This window comes from Falco cherrug, chromosome 8 (genome assembly GCF_023634085.1).
Source record: "Falco cherrug isolate bFalChe1 chromosome 8, bFalChe1.pri, whole genome shotgun sequence".
NCBI classification, from domain to species: Eukaryota; Metazoa; Chordata; class Aves; order Falconiformes; family Falconidae; genus Falco; species Falco cherrug.
The window spans coordinates 17,761,108-17,780,951 of NC_073704.1; the positions used below are offsets into that span (position 1 = coordinate 17,761,108).

The 19,844-nt window shown below is 35.2% G+C and overlaps 1 protein-coding gene across 1 annotated transcript in view; it reads left to right on the plus strand.

Moving 5' to 3' along the window:
• Positions 1-19,844, plus strand: part of TTN (titin) — a 238,711-nt gene that overhangs the window by 104,322 nt on the left and 114,545 nt on the right. The window contains exons 113-116 of the mRNA XM_055719331.1: positions 13,369-13,449; positions 14,074-14,157; positions 14,787-14,867; positions 15,162-15,245. Of these exons, the coding sequence (XP_055575306.1) occupies positions 13,369-13,449; positions 14,074-14,157; positions 14,787-14,867; positions 15,162-15,245 (330 nt within the window). The remainder of the gene's footprint in view (positions 1-13,368; positions 13,450-14,073; positions 14,158-14,786; positions 14,868-15,161; positions 15,246-19,844) is intronic.

Below are 19,844 nucleotides of genomic sequence, written 5' to 3' on the forward strand. Positions count from 1 at the left end.
TGTATATTTTCCAGTCCTGTTTCAAATCATTCCATAGTGTCTCTTCCCAAAAATGAAATTCAGAATTTTTTTTGCCTAATTAATAAATGCCAAAACTATGTTTAACATTGCTTGTACTAGAATTTTGACATATTGATTAACATATTTTCTCTAGTAGAGAAAAGGCCAATATGTACACGGCAAGAACCAGGTTAACCCTGAACAGGAAGATTAGGGTTACCTAAAATTTCCTTTGACTCTATCATAATAGTTAAGTTTAAGTCATATGTGCTCCAAACTTTCTTCAGTATGCTCAGAGCCAGTGGGGTTACTCTGCTGTCATCATAAAATTTGCATGGATATTTCTGGGTTCTGGACTACAAAAACCATCAAGATACATTTTAGTTGAAACTTTTACCTCACTGCAGTTAAAGGGAAAATCGATTTCAGCAGTCAAGATTTGTTTTTTTTTTTCATCAAAGTACATCACTCATAAACATTGCTGTTACCCAACAAATTGTGGTATAAACTGCTGGGCATTTATAATGTGTCCATAGTTCTGTGCTTGAAGTAAATCAATTGATAAACTTAATGTGTTTGCTTTTTACATGTAGAAAGTACTTGGAGATTTCTAAGAAAGAAAATCTAATTAGCAATATATATTCAATACATATACAAAATTGGCTTATTCAACATGAACAGATGCAACCTATTACATATCTGAGAGGCATTAGGATGATGGCTCTAGGGGAAAATAAGGAGAAGTAGTGAAACCACTAAATATCAAATACAGCAATTCTATAGTAGTTTATTACATTTGTAATAAATTTGTAATTACATTTGTAATAAACATCAAAAATGGGAGGAAAAAATAAAATTGTATTTTAGCAAGTTTTCCCACCATAACACTTCTGAATCTGCTTTAACAGCTGGTTCTAAGAAGCCAAACTCTGTCTTAAGTCAATCCTTTGACCAGCAAGTAAGCTCTTGAAGTTAAAAATATTTTTATTGATGGCCTTAATGGCTTAGCAAGGAGAATGGACGCGATAGCAGTTAATATCTGTTTGCCATTTTATTTTGTCTTATTTTGTCTTAATAATCAAACCATGTTAAATCACAGCTTTATGTTTGGGGTATATATTCGTGACACTTGCTTGCACTTTGTGTTCCTGTTGTTTTGGAAGTAAATAGCTAAAACATTAATGGTATCTTTTAAGTGCCTGAAGTTCCTAAGAAGCCTGTTCCAGAGGAAAAAGTACCTATTATGAAGAAAAAAGAAGCTCCTCCAGCAAAAGGTATATATCCTCTCTTTGTATTAGCAGTCACCCTTTGAGTATGTAATTCACAGTACTTTACAGATGCCTTACTTGATCGTTACTTTTTTCTGTTCTTTTTAGAGAGGGCTCTTCATATGAAATGTTTGTGCTGCTGTCTTTTTTGTTTCTTTTCTGTTTTGGATAGCTTGTGGATTCTTTTTTAACCAAAATAATATTTTTTTTAAGTGCCTGAGGTGCCAAAGAAACCTGTACCTGAAAAGAAAGTTCAAGTGATGAAGAAAGAAGCTCCCCCAGCTAAAGGTATATGAACTTGTAATTACTTTTGATCAGAAAGGTCTCCTAGACTTCATTTATCTTCCCACTTGTGTTAAATACTAGGATAGTAAAAGGATTGTTGCTCTTAAGAATTGTGATTCTTTGTGTTTGTGTTTAATTGTTTAGTGTCACTGGCTTGTATGTCATAGTGGTTTAGATTCTTATGCCAAGCTCAATTTACCATAATATCTTACTAAGTTCCAGAAGTGCTGAGGAAACCTATGCCAGAAGAAAAGGTTCCTGTTCCTGTACCAAAAAAGAGGGAAGTTCCATCAGTGAAAGGTATATCAGCTCTTGACTGAATATGTTAAAAAAAAAACTTTAAAAATTGGTCTTTGTTCACCTGTCATCTTTAATGTAATGTAGAATGAAGAGAGTTTTCTATTCTTGACAGTTCTTTGTCATTCCACTTTACTGATTCATATAGTTGTTGTTTAGCTTATGCTTAAAAAATTAAATTCTTAAACTACAACAATATTTTTAAAGTGCCTGAAGTACCAAAGAAACCTGTGCCAGATGAGAAGGTACTTGTCCCAGTGTCTAAAAAAGTGGAAGAACATCCACCAGACAAAGGTACACTGGTTTCTGGTTCAACAGTGTGATTCTAGTTTTGTTTCTTCAGCTTTAGAAGAATGCAAATAACAATCCCATTCCTTGTCCTGGTGTGTTTGAACCACTCACTGGCCTATGTTTGATCATAGCCACTGTATTGTGGACGTTTCTGTTAGTCATGGGTGCTGTGCTTAATCTACATTTATTCTCTATGTTTTGTCCTGTATTTTCTGTCTTTTGGATCTTGTGTATCTAAATTATTTAAACTACTTGGTGTTCCAAGAACAGATACTTCAAAAGACAATGTACCTAAACAGCCACACTTCACCCTTAGCCTTACTATGTGAAGTTGTAATGCTGTAGTCTCTATGTTTGTAAGTTTACATCGTGCATAAATCTGTGGATAAAATCAATGTTATCTTTCATACACAATTACATTTTAACATATTTGTATAGTTATGTTAATTACACAGTTATCACTTTAGTATGTTCTGTGTTACATTGAAAATTAATTTAAAATATCTTTAAAGTGCCTGAAGTGCCCAAGAAAGTTCCAGGAAAAAAAGTACCTGTCCCTGTACATAAAAAGCCAGAACCTCCACCAGCCAAAGGTATCTCTTCTTATAAATGAACATGTGTATGATGTTTGTTATTGTGTCTGTATGTTTGGTATTAGACATTAACTGATGTATTGTAGCAGTTTGTGACAAACGTACTTGCTAATTCATAGTCTTTAGCTTCTGTGTAAGTTGTCTCTCAGTTTCTGATGTTGTGTCTAAGTTTTCTACAATTAAATACTGTCTTTGAAGTGTCAGAAATTCCAAGACCTCCCCCTGAAAAGATACCTATGTTTGTTCCTAAAGAAGAAGAGGAGGAAGAGGAAGCTGTTCCAGAGATACCAGCAAAAGGTACACCATTCCTTCTTGAAAACTGTCACAGACCTTTGTTCAGTTCATTAAAAGATCTTCATCTCTATTAACTGTTTTAATTTGGTTGTAAACCTTAATTATCCTTCTGAGGGGAGTTTTCTTCTTATTGTTGGTCTTTGTGACTTTTGTCTGTGATTTTAGTAGCTTTGGTGCTCTAAAATTAATTGAAAAATGCTTATTAAAACAATATCTTTAAAGTGCCAGAGGTGCCCAAGAGAGCTGTCCCAGAAGACAAAGTGCCTGTTGCAGTTCCTAAAGTAAAGAAAATTCCACCAGCCAAAGGTATATCACATCATGGTGTATGCAGATAATTCCTCTCCTTTGCATTTTCTTACTGCAGTGGAAGCTCATTTTAAAAATCAATTTATACTTGTGTAAAATCAGAGCCTTGGTTCTAGCACCCTGCTGCTCCCCTGTAGTGAGCAGTGCTAGGTCTCAGGCAGGGCTTGATTGTCCATTCTGTTATTGCCTTCAGCCCACTGAATAATTCATTGTGGTAACAATATTCAGAACTAATGTTTAAATTAATTTAAATTTTGTTTAAACAAAATATGTGGAATATTTTATGGGCCTTTACCCAGAAATTCTCCTATTCAGGGAGATCATTCTGACAAGTACCTCAAGAGTATGCTAAAACTCTAAAAGCCTTTTAGCTAAACTTATATAAAAATAAAATCAAGGCACAAATGACCATAAAAATAACCAGAAGATATACTCTAAATATGAAAGTCAAAGTGAAGGCAGAATATTGTAGAGGCTGCTGTTTGGTGCTAAGCAAATTCCACCACAGCAGCTCAGGTTTTTAGAAAAAAATTTGAAAAGCAAGACACTGGAAGTTTTTTATATAAAAAAATAGATGCTTATAATCTTCTACAACCTCGTCTTTGTAGCATATCTTGCTAATATTTTCTGTTGGCAATGACACTGTATAACTAAAATAGGCAAAAGAGTTAATTCTTATATAATCCTTATAACATAATTGCACTTTGCTGTTTTCAGGGAGTGAAAAATAAGGCAGTTTCTCTTATTTTTGTTACTGTTGTTACTTTAGAGTTGGTGTCCTTGTGTTTCATGTTATGGATTTTTCTTTGTGAAGTTGTGAAAGTAAAGTTCTTAAAATAATATCTTTAAAGTGCCTGAGGTGGCAAAGAGAGTTATGCCTGAAGAAAAGGTTCCCATTTTTGTTCCTGAGGAAGAAGAAGAGGAAACTATTTCCGAGGAAATCATACCAGCAAAAGGTACATGATCTTTTCTTGCAAGTTACCCATGAGATCTTTTGGCTTCATTAAAATTAATCTTCATTTCTTGTTCTAAGTTGTATGTAAATCTTAATGATCTTTCTGGGGAGCTTGTGATCTTGTTTCATGTTTTTTCATGCTTTTAATGCTCTGAAAGTAAGTTTAAAATATGTTTGCAAAATAATATCTTTAAAGAGCCAGAGATTCCTAAGAAACCTGTCTCAAAAGAAAAAATATCTGTACCCGCACCTGAGAAACTGAAGCTTCCTCCAGCAAAAGGTACATAAATTAACACCTAGGAAAATGTGCTGTTATTCTCATTCAGTGTCTCTATTTTATTTTGTTTGTTATTTATGTTAGTTTTGTGTCCCTGCTGTCTTTCTGTATTGATGTCTCATGGTTCCTGTCAAATTCATAGCGAAATATAAGCTCTGAAGTGATTTGACTTGTTCAAGAAGTCTGCCTGTGGATATAAAGTGTCTTTTGTTTTTATTTCTGTTTCATCTTTAAAACATTTAAAATACGTTCTGCAGATCAGTTCTAATTTCATTAAGTCTGTTTGTATATGTTGTCTGTTGTCTTTCTCACACTACTGGTGGGTGACATTCTTAAAATAAAATAATGTCTTTAAAGTGCCTGAGATGCCTAAGAAACGTGTTCCTGAAGTGAAAGAACCTGTTCCTAAAAAGGTGCCACCTCCACCAGCCAAAGGTATTGCAGTTTCTAAATGCTGTTTTCATTAATAGATAACATTCTTCATTCAAGTTGAGTTTAGCAAGGGACATTTTATTATGTCTGTCTTGTACTATATTTGTCCCCATGCTATTTGTTTGTTTGTGATTTTCTGTTCTGCTGTTTGTAAGCTTTGGGCTCTGTGTCTATTTAAAAATTGTGCAAAAAACCCACTGAAGTTAGGTCCTATCTTTAAAGTACCCAAGGTGCCTGAGAAGGTTGTTCCTGAAAAGAAAGTCCTTGTTGCACCCCCTGAAAAAGTGGAGGTTCCAGCTGCAAAAGGTATATGTACTCCTGAATATAATTAATATGTATGCGAAAAATACTCTTGACTTTCTTCTGCTTTTGTCTTTGTTGTATGAGAATCCTGCTTAAATTTATGTTCAAACTCTTCATTAGCAGTGTTTACATTGTAGAAACATAAAGCTCTGTTTCTTGTGCTTTTTCACTTACACTGCTTTAAGGTGTTGTTTTTTAAAAAAAAAAATTCTAAAAGAAATCCATATTTTTAAAGTCCCTGAGGTGCCTAAAAGAGCTGTGGCAGAAGAGAAAGTGCCAGCTGTTGTTCCCAAACCCAAAGAACCAACACTGACTAAAGGTACAGATATATTTCTTCTTATTCCTCCCAAAGATTTGTTTTTCCTCCTCATTCTTAAAATCTTTTATAGTATATATACTGTTTGAGAAGAATGTTCTTATATTTTAATGTAAGAATCTTGTGGCTATCATGTACATTTTCTGTTCTATATGGATAGTCTTGACTAAATGTAAAAAAAAAAATAAAATATTGTAAGGTAGTAACAATAATACTGTTTCCAAAATGCCCAAAGTATCCAAGAAACCTGTCCAGAAAGAAAAAGTCCCTGTTCCTGCTCCTGTGGTGGAGAAGCATGAGTATACATATGAAGAGTATGAGAAGTATGAGACATATGAAGGTTTTGAAGAGTTTGAGGAGGTTCAGGAAACTGAAGAAATTGAGGCATATGAGGAACCTGAAGAACCTGAGAGATACAAGGAGATTCAGGAACAGGAATATGAAGAGGAGGCTGAGGAGAAAGAAGATGTCTACGAAAAGTATGCATTTAAGGAGAAGGAAGAGATCTATGAGAAATATGAGGAGGTATATGAGGAGGCGTACGAAATCCAACCAGCTATAGGTACATCAATTCATTATTTCTTTATTCTTATAGTTTCTTGAATTCTCAGCTACTGCTTAGGCCTTTTGGCCTGCTTTGGGTGTTTATTCATATTTTTCCCCATTTGTAGTCCTATGTATGTCTGTTGCTGGTAACGATAAATTCATTCAAAGATTGTTTCTCTCCTCCTCCTTCCTGAGGAATACTTCCCTTAAGAGTGGAATGGAAGGATTCCCCATCTGACAGCCCAAGAGTGAGCTAGTGTAGATATGACACAAACAAAGTAAATGATAATTTTCTGATACAGTTCAGCTTCAGCCTGAGCTAGATATTTTTATATGTTAACATTTGTTTCTTTTGCCCAGTTTAGCTCCTGTAAGTTACAGAGATGTTTAAATTCACGTAGGGCCTTCCTTCCCGTCATTTAAAGTTATGATCATAGGATCCCTCATGCCAAAGAGAAAGCATGTCTAAAATATACCAGAAAGATGTATGCTTATGTATTCCTTAGCTTTTGTTGCTCAAGAACTATTACGTAGCTGTTCAACTTGCCTCTGCATAAATGATGAGATGGTTCCTGTATAAAGGAGTGATTGCACTGCTTTCTGTGTTTGTATCTGTTGTAATTCCTCATAAATAACTAAAACCCCATAATTAAATATTTTTTAAAGTGCCTGAGGTGCCTAAAAGACCTCTGCTAGAAGAAAAAGTACCTGTTCCTGTTCCTAAAAAAGAAGCTCCACCAGCTAAAGGTACATCAACTATTAGATAAATTTAAAAACACAGCATTCTGCTTGAGTCTCTGAATCCCCATATCCAGTAATTTACCTATTCCTATTTGACTGCTAGACCTTTAACTTTCTTTTCAAAGACAGGAATTAAGTTACGAACAAAATAATATTTCTTTAACAAATCAAAACTGGTACAAATTACTTTCTGAGAACAAAGAAAGTGCAGGTAGGACCTTCAAGATTTAAATTTTGCTGTCACAATATAAGTGACATTTTATAGCTAATTATTGAAAACAAGCAGATGAATAAATGAATAAAAGTCTGTTGAGCTATAGCACCCTATCAGTGAAACACTAGTTCCCTACAGAATCCTAAAACACTATGACCTGCTTCAACCTCACAATTTGCTGGAGTGCATACAGTCCTGATGAGTGTTCTCTGTATCAGGCTGTACAAAAGAGAAGTATCATGAATAGCAATTGTCAGTGGATGCTAATCGAATATCTGTGCAAGTTTGGAGCTCTGTAACTTTCTGTTTAGAGCACTTAATTTGCCAGAAATTCCATTTTGTGCTAATAAAATAGTTAACAAAAATTATATAATATGATAACACCACGATAATTGTTAGTTATTGTGAAAATAGTTGTTTCTCATATGAATTATCAGAATGAAATTAGTGGGAAAGGGTTTTGGGGTTTTTTTGCATAAAGACTTGGAGTTGATAGGAAATTGAAACCGTACCATATTCCCAGCTAGCATTAATTAGAGCTCATAGTTCATGAAACCAAATTGATAAGGCTTATCCTAGTCAAAAATTCATGTGAGCAGTGTTTTTCTTTCAGTGAAGTCTCTAGCTATGTGAACCCAAGCAAAACAGTCTGGATGAGTGGCTTGTAAGGTTGCCACTTAATAGCAATTGAGGACACCGTATTTTCTATTTTGCTAAATTTTCCAACTCTTTGTATTGTTTGCTTTTTGTTTAACTTCTATTCTTACATAATATTCGTACTGCAAAAGTTCTTAAAAAAACACTAATGTCTTTGAAGTGCCACCAGTGCTGAAGAAACCTGTTCCAAAAGAACAACTACGTGCTGTTCCTGAAAAGAAAGTGACTCCACCAGCTAAAGGTATACTACTTCTGCATTGTCTTCATTAATTGTGAGCTCTGATTTCAGTCTTTTGCCTTTATTATTTGTTGAGAAAGATGTGCATATGTTTAAAGTCCTCACAGGGTTTTTTTTCAACTGTTTGTGATTGAGTCTGTATTTGCCTGTTGGTTTCAAGTCATTTGTCGAAAATATGTGATAGTTGCTTTAAAAAAATGTGTGTTCTGTCATTAAACTACACATGAAAGTAGTTCAGAAAGGCATAATATTTTTATTTCTTCTGAAAAGGAAGGAGATTCCACCAACCCAATGTATGGCTATCTTTCAAGAATATATTTTAAATATGTTATTCTTCTGTGTAATCTTCAAAACTAACACAGTTGTTCTTTCAGGAAGCATTTAATCCTTTGTTGTTTCATGAATCTTCCTTGTTAGATTTGCTATTTCTCTTTCTAACTTCTTCCAAATAACTTTGAAAGCCCTAAAAGTAGATTGTATCTTAAAGGGCCAGCTGTTCTTGAAAGAACTGTCCCTGAAGAAAAGAAGCCTACACACACACCTGAAATAGAAGTTCCGTCAATAAAAGGTAAAGGAACCTTTGAAATGAGGTTCTGTGGAAAGGAAATATTGGTAGGTTTTTTCCCCACTAATATCTTCTAAAATGATCTTTATGTTCTTTACACCATGGCAAGAGTATCCAGTCTCTAAGTGCTCTAAGCGGATTCAGCTCTCAGTGATAGATGGACAACTGAGGCAGACATTTCAGATATGTGCTATACATGTGCTAAATATTAAATACATTGATTTATGAGTGAAAACATGCTGAGGAGGTGTCACCGCTTACACTACCATTACATAAAACTTTATAGCTTTTATATTTGTAATATAGCTGTGAACTTAGTTTAAACTGGAGTTTTGAAGCCAATACATCCGTCATGATATTGGTGGTGAAGTAATAGGGCAAGAGCTAGTAAGTTAAAACCATTAAAGCTGTTCTTTATATCAGGAGGAAACACATCACAATGCAGTGAGAAAAGCAAATGTTTTATGCTTTTTGACAGCAGCAAATATAAATTTATTCACATAAATAATTGTTCTAGCAAGACAATTCTAGAACTGTATAGTATTTCATTCTTGAAAAGGCACAGTATTTGGGACCTCAAAAGAACTTAGTTTTCTGGGTTTATTTCTGTTTGGTACTGCAAAAGCTGGAAATTATTTTGAGGTTACTAAAAGAAAGCTAATATCTTTGAAGTTCCTGAGTTTCACAAGAAAGCTGTCCTTGAAGAGAGAGTACCCACCATTACTCCTAGAGAAGAGGAGCCTCCTTTGTATGAAGGTACATCAATGACACATCTACCAAGCAGTAAATTGCAGAGAATATATCCATTCATGCGGTAGATTGTTCTGTAAAATGTGAGACATTTTGAATTCATATTTTTAATTATTTAAAAGTAACTTCCATCCATGTCTTTGAGACTCTCTCTACCCCCAACATTAGTTATAGTTTAGCATTTTTAGGATATTGTTTTCTCCCTCTAATAATCAGAGAAACATAAATAAGAGAGAAACTAAGTTTCTGATCCAGGAAAGCACTATAGCCACATTGGACCAAATAAATGATCTTAAGTAGACACTGGTTTAAGAGCCATACTGAGTAACAAGTATTTTTTGAGCCGGGGTAGAGATAGTGAACACCAAATGAGGACAGGTGAAATTCAGTTACAATTTCTATCTAATACACAGACCTAAGTAACTAGAAAATAAAACTAAATATTTCAGCAAACTTGTATTTTAGTAATTGGGAGTGGTCACTTCTAGCAAAAGTAGGTAAATGATCAGGCTGAAATGAGATACCTAAATAATTTATGTTCAAACAGCTCTTTGTCAATTTACATGTCTGCATTTTTGTATTGTAAGTTGTCTTTCTAATCTTGTCTTGTAAATAATATTAAAGTATGTAAAATAATATCTTTAAAGAGCCTGAAGTTCACAGAGAAGTTCCAATAGAAGAAAAAGTCCCTATTGTTATTCCTAGTGAACCGGAAGCTCCACCATCTAAAGGTACAACCAACTTTGCAAGCAATCTATAAAGTAACACATTCTCTACAAATTAGTTATTAATCTTCATCATTCCATCTATGTGCTAATCTGTTATTTAATGTGTTTATTCTAATGTTTCCTTAGATGCTATATGTCTGTCATTGCTTCTATGTTACTTACATTTTGTATAATGTTCTTTAAAAAATGTGGTATCTTTGAAGTACCTGCAGTGACAAAGAAAACTGTCCCACGGAAGAAAATACCTGCTGTTGTACCTACAGAAGAAGCTCCTCCAGCTAAAGGTACATGACCTCCAAATGAATTTTCTTCTAGCCTCTTTCAAAAGTGAGGTACCAAGTGAAAAAAAACAACATGCTTGCTTTTCTTGAACAGTATGACCAGGTGCTATGTACAGTTTTCTTCCATTTGATCTCTTGTTGTAAATTTTGTCTGTTTGTTTGTTTTTATCTTAGAAAGACAGCATACATACAGGGAGATCAGAGATTAAAAATGCAAACATTTTGTGACCATTTACAAAGAATTCAAAAAATACTTCAACATCTTTCTTCATATGTTAAACTAATTAACAACTAAGAATAATTCATCATTCAGGAAAACAAATTCAAAGAGCATTTTCTCTACGTTATTTCAGTGCTGAACAACTCTATAGATGTTTAAAACAGTATTTAGTTAATTGCACTGGAGTTTTGCCTTGCAAAATAGGTAATTTTGAAATTTCAAAAAAAATAAAACCTTTTAAATTGCCAAAATTGCTAGATACTGTTTGATAAGAAAAAAAACCCTAACTACTATCTTTTCAGAGAAGACAAATTCAGACCTGTAAGCACTAGGAGTTAAAAAAAAAAAGTGAACTCTAGAAAGTTGGTGAGGTGTATTCACAGGTTAATACCATGTATTTTCATATTGTTCTGGTGGCATTTGTTACTGTTTTACAAAGTTGTACTACTTATTTCCTAGTGCAAATGTCTAAAATAAACCAATATTTTTAAGTTCCTGAAGTACCAAAGAAAGCTGTCCACAAAGAAAAAATACCTCCTGCTCTACCTAAAGAAGCAGCTTCACACCTTAAAGGTACAAAAAATTTTAATTAGGATTTGAAGGATAAAAAAATATGTTTTCATATATAAATCTTTAATTATTTTGAAAGCATCGTGTCTACCATAAACTAGAGTTTAGTTAGCAGCTTTGGTTAGCTGCAACAGTATAAAACTGATTTTTTAAAAAAATTTAAAATGTATCACCTATATTTGTTCCTAAGGGGAAAATTAGCTTTATGTGCAAAAGAAATTGTGAGGGACTCCAACTTGAGATCAGTCTGGGTGTGGGTGGGGACTGGTGCAGGAACAGAAAAAGTGACAGCTTAGATAGACAGGGCCTATCTCTTTGTACTCAAGGAAGTACCTCATTTTAGGACATACCACACATCTTTCTTCTGGCAAGCTGCAGAGGTCAGATCAGGGTAGAATATGAGACTCTTTTCTTCCCTCATTGGAAAGAATCCTAATTTTGAGGATAGGTATAAAATAGAGCATCTGTCTTAAGATGAACTTGCATATGTAGTTGCATTTGTTCTTTAACAATGTCTTTTTTTCTGAAGATATTCTAAGTTAATTTAAGTATTTAAACTAATATCTTTCAAGTACATGAAGTTTATGAGGAGATGCACATAGAAGAAGAAATTTCTACTGTTCGTAGAAAAGAGGAGGCTCTAGCACCTAGAGGTATATATCTTCATCATCTCTTCCTGCAATTTGCAAAGTCATGAACTCCAGGAAAATTAAATTATTCATGTTGGTGGCTTAGTTCTTGTTCAATGTAATTAATATTTGTGTTCATTCTTTTAGTACCTTACTTACATTACAAACTTTGGATATTTTATGAATTTTATTTCTGTTCTGTATAAAGTCTTATAATGAACTAATATCTTTAAAGTGTCCACAGTCATTAAGAAATCTGTACTAGAAGAAAAAGTGCCTATTGCTGTGACTAAAAAACCAGAACCTACTCCTTTGCCTAAAAGACCAGAATCTCCACCATCTAAAGGTACTTTGATAGCCTAATGGAACTGAGGTCTTTGCTGATAACATCTTTTTCTGTTTCTTACATCATTTCTGATTTAATTGTTCATAGTCCACTTGTGTCAGATTTGTGGTATTTATGTTGTATATGTCCCTTTTCCTGTTTCTCAACTTGTCTTTAAGTCAAAAAATTAAAATTAAAATCAGTAAATAACTTTCAAGTGCCTGATTTGCCCAAGAAAAGTATTCCTGAAGAGAAACCTGTCCCTCTGTCTAAAAAGCCAGAAGCTCCACCTGCAAAAGATATAGGTCAACCTATCCTTTCCTTCTCCTTTTTGTTCAGCTTTCTTCCATCCCTTATTTTGTTGTTGTCAAATCATTAAAAATTAGTTGAGTTTCTCTTATTCTTCTACCCAAGAGCAATCCATTATGATGGCAGAATTGTCACAGAAACTAGTCAAAGGGACTAAAAATAAGGACAATGCTAGCTGAGTCAACATACAGTGAGATTTACAGAAAAAACATTTTCACTTCATAGGAGTTTATAGGTGCTGTAAACAGCCCCAGAAATTCTATCAATACTCAAGCAAGAAGTATATATGTACTTCCTCTTTCACATTGCTCGTGTTAAACTATGGGGTCAATTAATTTTGAATGGACATAGCATAAGGCACAGAAAGCAGCTGTGACATTTCATTCAGACGTTTTAGAAGTCTGTCTGAACTAGCAGTTTGTGTGGCATGACACCACTGTATGACAAAAGATCTCCAGCAAAGTTGCTTCAAACTTTGCCAGAGGGATAGAACCACAGAGACTTTTTTTAAACTTGTAGCTGTTTTCATGGTATCCTTATACATCTACTTGTTTTGTCATATTTCTCTGTATTGCATGTTTTATTTTCACAATTCTTAGTAGCAGACTAATATCTTTAAAGTGTCCAAGGTACCTAAGAAATCTGTCTCAGGAGAGAAAGTAAATGCTGCTGTGCCTAAAAAGCTAAAAGTAACACCACCTAAAGCTTATATGTCAATAATTGTGACTCTCTGAGGAGATTTCTCTTTCTCTTGGTCAGTAAGTTTTACAGTAGAAGAAAGAATTAACCTTCATTTCCCATTTACAAAAAATCCTAGTAGTATGTAATAGTATACAATATTTTTTGCATGATGTATCTCTTTATATCTGACCTTATGTTTCTTTCTTTTATGCTTCTTGTGAGACTCTTTCTTCTTAATAATTTACATATTTTTGAGTGCTTTAAATATAATAAAAATGAATGCTGTTTTCTTTAAAGTGCCAGAGGTGCCCAAGAAAACCCCAGAAGAGGAAGTGCCCATTGCTGTGCCTAAAAAACCAGAACCACCACCAGTCAAAGGTATGTTGCACAAAAGATAACTAAAATTTGGAAGAGAAAAAAACTCTGCCTTGATTGATTATTTTTTTGAATGTATGTTGGTGTTGTCCTGTTACTTTTATTATCTGTGCTTACAGTTCCATATATGCTACCATTTTGAAAATTCGTCTTGAATCATTGCTGTAATCAGTCTACTAGAAATACTGATGTGGCTGGGCAGAGATAAGACTGATACTTGAGAACTACAGCAGAAATCCTAAAGAGAAATCAGGGCTTCTGTGATCTGAAATACTCCCAGCTGACAGTGAAAAATTAACCCCAGAAGAGAGGTTAAGAATTTCACAGTATAGAATAAGTGATACAGGTGTCTAAAACAGGAGAAACCCTCCATGCATAGATGAAAAATTTATACCAAGAAGCCATCAGGCATAGGGGAATGTGACAAGGAATACAGAACGCACAATGGTAGCCTTAGTCAGATGGAGATTTGGGACATTGTTTAATAAAATGGAAAAAATAATGTAATGTAGAAGAAGAAACTCCAAAAGACTCTGAGGTGTTTCCTCAGAATTTACAGGGCCATGAAAGGACTGTAAGTGAATAAAAATGTCATATAATAACCAAAAATAATCTCTTTCCTTAAAGTGCCTGAAGCACCCAAGCAAGTAGTTGTAGAAGAGAAGATCAAAGTTGCTGTACCTAAAAAGCCAGAAGTACCACCAGCTAAAGGTACTTGTCATTAATAAACCCATGGAAATAATCTTTCTTACCTTCAATGATAAAACCTTTTGATACTATTTCCCCACCTTTCTATCTTAGAAACTGTGATTTTTGTATTTAATTTTTTGGAGCAGCCTCTTTATTCTTCTCAAATGACTCTTGATCAATATTGAGAGCAAAAAGCCTATTTAGTAAAGGGTATGATGTTTAATTGATGTTACCTTGTAATCCTTTTGTTTGTTTTCTTTTTCCACTTCAATGCTATTTAAATTCTTCAAATTCTTGGTATTAACATGATTATTAATTTTAAAGTGCCAGAAGTGCCCAAGAAAATCCCAGATGAGAAAATACCAGTTGCGGAGCCTAAAAAACCAGCGGTTCCACCAGCTAAAGGTACTTGTCATTATGATAAAATTAACAGAATCAAAAACATCACTCTTTTATTATTTTAACACTATATAAAACAGTACCCAAGATCTCCGTTAGAATTGTCTTCTGTGGTCAAAGGTTTTTCAAGTGAACAAATGTGTTGTGTGAAAAAAATAGATCTTAGCAATTAGTGTTCTCATACTGTTCTGCTGTTATGCTTTAATGTTGTTCTGAAATTCTTATAGTAAAAGTTATTAATATTTTTCAAGTGCCCGAGGTACCAAAGAAAGTGGTCCCAGAAGAGGTTTCAGTTAAAGTACCAAAGAAACCAGAACCTCCACCAACTAAAGGTAACTGCTGTACACAATTAATGAAAAAAAACCCCTTCCTTGTCTAGGGTCCCGTTTTAACATATTGGTAATTTACTATAAATGTTCTATAAAATATTTATGTTATTTAAATTATTGTTTTTACATCTGTACCTCAGTGACACATCAGAGAGAATATTCTGTAGGCAAAGAAAAATTGATACATCCAGGACCACTGATTATTTTGATGTCCCTGAGATTTACTTTTTCTTAGTGTCTTGATGCTGCAGACACATTTGAATTTAATACAAACAAAATTAATTACTTTCTTTAAAGTGCCTGAGGTGCCAAAGAAAGTGGTTTCAGAAGAAAAAGTACACATTGAAGTTCCTAAGAAACCAGAACCTCCACCACCTAAAGGTACATGTTCAATACCAATAAAATTGCACAGAAAATTTAATCCATTTTTCTAAATATTATCTTTTTTATGTTTGTGTTATCCTCTTTTTTATATTCTAATATTTATAAATGTTACAGATTGTGTTGTCTTCTTCACTTGTGAATAGCTTCTAGTAAGCAACAATGGCTATTAATACTGTGCATCTAGCAATATGAAAAAAACCCAAAACTTATAAATAAGCTTGTTTGTTTGGGGTTTTTTTTCTGTTGCTGTTTGATAATTTTCACCTTGGAGCTATTGTTGCCTTTGTAATTCCTATTCTTCAAACTCCTGAAATTAAAACAAATAAATATATTTAAAGAACCTGAAGTGCCGAAGAAAGTTGTTCCAGAAAAGAAAATACCTGTGCCTAAAGAACCAGAACCTGTGATTGTCCCAGAACCAGAGGCTGCACCTGAAGGACCAGAACCTCTACCAGAGGAAGGTAAATCTCAACACTAATAAAATAACAAAGGCAATATTTTTCCTTTTTTTTTAACACTGTGATTTTCCAGGCCTTCTGTTTTCTGAGATTCTGATTTATGCTTGTTCTATGTGTCTGCGTATGTGTGTGAAACAGACATACGTGGGGTTTTTTGAAGAATAGTGACAAATCCTGGATGTTTGAATTGCCTGCATTTTATGCTTAAATTAAATTTTTACTATTTTGGATTATTCTTACTATTCTGCCTCCTTGGGTTCATGGAAACAATGACAGCTAATATCTTTAAAGTGACAGTAGTAGAAGAAAACAAAGAACCTCTTCTAGTAGCTAAAAGCAGAAGACATTAATGAAATTGAAATACCAGAAGCTCCACCAAGAAAAACTAGATTCTGTCACTGTTACTTCTTGAAAGAGTCTTCATCTTATTACCTGCAATGTTATTAATATCTTTTGTCCTGTCCATTCTGTTTATAATTATCATGGATTTCATTTATAGCATAAGTTATACTATCAGTGCATGTAAGCGCATGAGGCTTGTGAGGGGGATGTGTGTGTACATTTGAGAGAAAAGGGAGAAGAGCCAGTATATAGTATAATCATCATTAAAAAGGTCAACATAAGTGGTTGGTACCTGATAAGCTTTTAGTGTTTTTATGTGGTTTTGTTTCATGATTCACTTAAATTTGCTATGATTGTCAGTGCAGTTGTTAAATTCAGAACTAATAACTTTTATGTACATAAAGTGGCCAAGACAACTTTCCCAGAAAAGAAAGTACCTGTTCCAGTTTCCCGAAAACCAAAGGCCATTGCAGGACACCCAAAACCAAAGCCTCAAGAAGTAGAACCTCAAGAACTGGAATCTGCTGGCATAGCCCTAAAACAAAAGCTTTTTATGGCACCGCAAAAACTAGAGCATGTTGTGGCATCTGAGAAGCCCAAGACTGTTTTGGTATCCCAACAACCAGAATCTGTTGTGGTGCCTGAGAAACCAGAATTTCTTGTCGTAACTGAGGAACCCAAGCCTGATGTGACATCCCAGAAACTAAAGCATGGTGTGATACCCCCAAAACAAGAGCCTATTGTGGAACCCCGAAAACCAGAGCATATTGTAGCACCTGTGGAACCAGAGTTTGCTGCGGTGCCTGAGAAATCCAAGCTTGATGCACCACCCCAAAAGCTAAAGCATGGTGTGATGCCCTCAAAACAAAAGCCTGTTCTGGAACCCCAAAAGCCAGAGCTATTCATGGCCCCTGAGGAATCTGAGCGCACTGGGGTGCCTGAGGAGTCAGAGACAGTTGTATCAATCAAAAAATCAGACCGTGTTGTGGTGCCCCCCAAACCAAAACCTTTTGCTCCACCCAAAAAACCAGAGGTTGTTGTAGCACCTGAAGAAACAGAGTTTATTGCAGAGTTCAAAAAATCAGTCACTATTGAAGTGTCCAGAAAATCAAAGACTGTTGTGGCTCCCTGCAAGCCAGAACCTGTCATGGTGCCTGAGGAAACAGACTCAGTTTTAGCATCCCCAAGACTAAAGCCTTCTACAGCACTTCGAAAACCAAAGCCTGAAGTGGCATCTGAAGAACCAGAGCCTGTTTTGGCACCTGAGAAACCACCACCAGCTGAGCTGACTGAAAAGCAAGAGAGTGTTGCTATACCTAAAAAACAAACAGCTCCACGGTCTAAAGGTACCTCTTATGAATAGGATCTTTTCTCCTTCTCTTGAGCATACTATGTTTTCCTGCTTGTTTTGAAGTTTAATGTATATAACTAAAAGTTACTAATATCTTTAAAGAGCCTGCAGTGCCCAAAAAGTCTGTACCAGAAGAGAAAATTCCTGTAGCTGTTCCTGAAAAATCAGAACCTCCGTCAGTCAGAGGTACATGTTATCATGAATACATGATAAACACTCCTAATCTTCTCTTAAGCATTATCTTAACCTCTTGTTGTCTGTCATTTCAAATCTGAGGCTTTAAATGATGCTTGCTAAACAAATCACACTGAGTATGAGTGTGTCAAACTGTTACTTCAGAACATTTGTATTGTCCTCTGTGTTTCAGCATCTGTGCTTATGTTTAGTTGTATTATAATTGTAAAATGAAATGCACTAATATCTTTGAAGTGCCTGAGATGCCTGAGAGGGCTGTCCCAGAGGAGAAAGTGCCCACTGCTGTACCTAAAAAACCAGGAGCTCCACTTGCTAAAGGTACATACCACCATGATTATCATCATAAAGATGGAGTTTGTTTTTACAGTCAATCTAATTTTAAATTGATCTTTCACTATATACTTTGGTATGTAAAATGTGAGAGATGTACCAAATATGAATTGCTGTTCAGGTTTGTCAAATGTTTGCTCAACTAAAACCACCCAAACTTTTGTTGTACTGGGGGTTTTTTGGCATTTTCAAAAAGTTCAGGATATAAGATTTGATTTCTTAGGCTACAGAATTAAACCAAGCAGTATGATGAACTCCTGTCTACCAATAAATGCCAAAGCTTTATGGATACTAACAAGAGAATGAATGCATAAACTGCTGCTCACATTATTAGAAGGGATGGTTTAGTACATGGATTAGTGGGACTTGGCAGTATTAGGTTTATGGTTGGACTAAATGATCTTAAAGATCTTTTCCAACTTAAACGAGTCTATGATTCTGTGACAAAGGACAAAATAAGCAGAAAGTAGCAGTTTCTGTACATAAAGCAAAGTAATTGCAAATATCTCTATGTACCTGTGTTGCCATGGGTAGCATCATGAAGCAGAACCTTTTCTTTGAACTGTTAATTATAATGTGCCTGTATTTTGGTCATATGTCAACATTCTCCACTCTGTGGTTTGTGAAGTTTTTGTATTGTATGAATAACACCAAAGAGCTCTAAAGTTCCTGTGAACACTGAATTCACTGAGCCTTGTAAGAGGCATTTATTTTCTCAGATTAATCAGGATGAGAGACTTTATAATTGAAATACCAAAAAAACAGTTTAAGATACTTTAAAACTGTACATACCATAGGTTGATGCAGTGCTGCATGATTACATTTCCTTTAGAAAGTCCCAAGCGCTGGCCAGATGTTGTGGTTTAACCCTGGCCAGCAACCCAGCACCACACAGCCGCTTGGTCACTGCCCCCCCGCCCCCCCCCAGAGGGATGGGAAGGAGGATCAGAAAGGCATGTAAAACTCAAAGGTTGAGATAAGAACAATTTAATAGGTAAAGCAAAAGCTGTGCATGCAAGCAAAGCAAAGCAAGGATTTCATTCCCCACTGCCCATGGGCAGGCAGGTGCTCAGCCATCCCCAGGGAAGCTGAGCTCCATCACGCATAATGGTTACTTGGGAAGACAAACGCCATAATGCCAGATGTCCCCCAATTCCTTCTTTTTCCCTCAGTTTATATACTCACCATGACGTCATATGGTATGGAATACCCCTTTGGCTAGCCTGGGTCACCTGTCCTGGCTGTGTCCCCCCCAGTTTCCCGTGCTCCTCCAGCCCTCTGGCTGGCAGGGCCCAAGGAACTGAAAAGTCCTTGATTTAGTGTAAAGACTACCCAGCAACAACTAAAAACACCAGTGTCCTATCAACATTGTTCTCACATCAGAGCCAAACCACAGCACTGTACTAGCTACCAAGAAGAAAATTAACTCTATCCCAGCTGAAACCAGGACACCAGAAAAGTGAGCATTCCCTCTGCCACCAGATTTTGTCCATATGAAATACAGTGACATTCCTCAAGTCACTATATAAATATCACTCACAGTGATATATAAAGCACTTAAAGAACATAAATTAATATTACAGGAAACAGTTGTAAGCAGCATCTAGTGATTAAAATAGAAGCCAGAGCTGTTACAGGAAACAATGTGCAAAGCAAAAAAAAAAAAAAAAAAGAGAGGAAAAGTACAAAGACAGAAAAAGAAAGGTGAAGACAACTTAAAGGATAGAGTGATAAGACACTGTGCATGTATTATTGATTGCCTTGTCGCTTCATGTGCATCTGTAAGTGCCCACAAAACTAAGATACACTAATATCTTTGAAGTGCCCAAGGTGCCCAAGAAAGGTGTTCGGGAAGAGCCCATACCTATAACTGTGCCAAAAAAGCCAGAACCTGCACCAGTTCAAGGTACCTGTCACCCT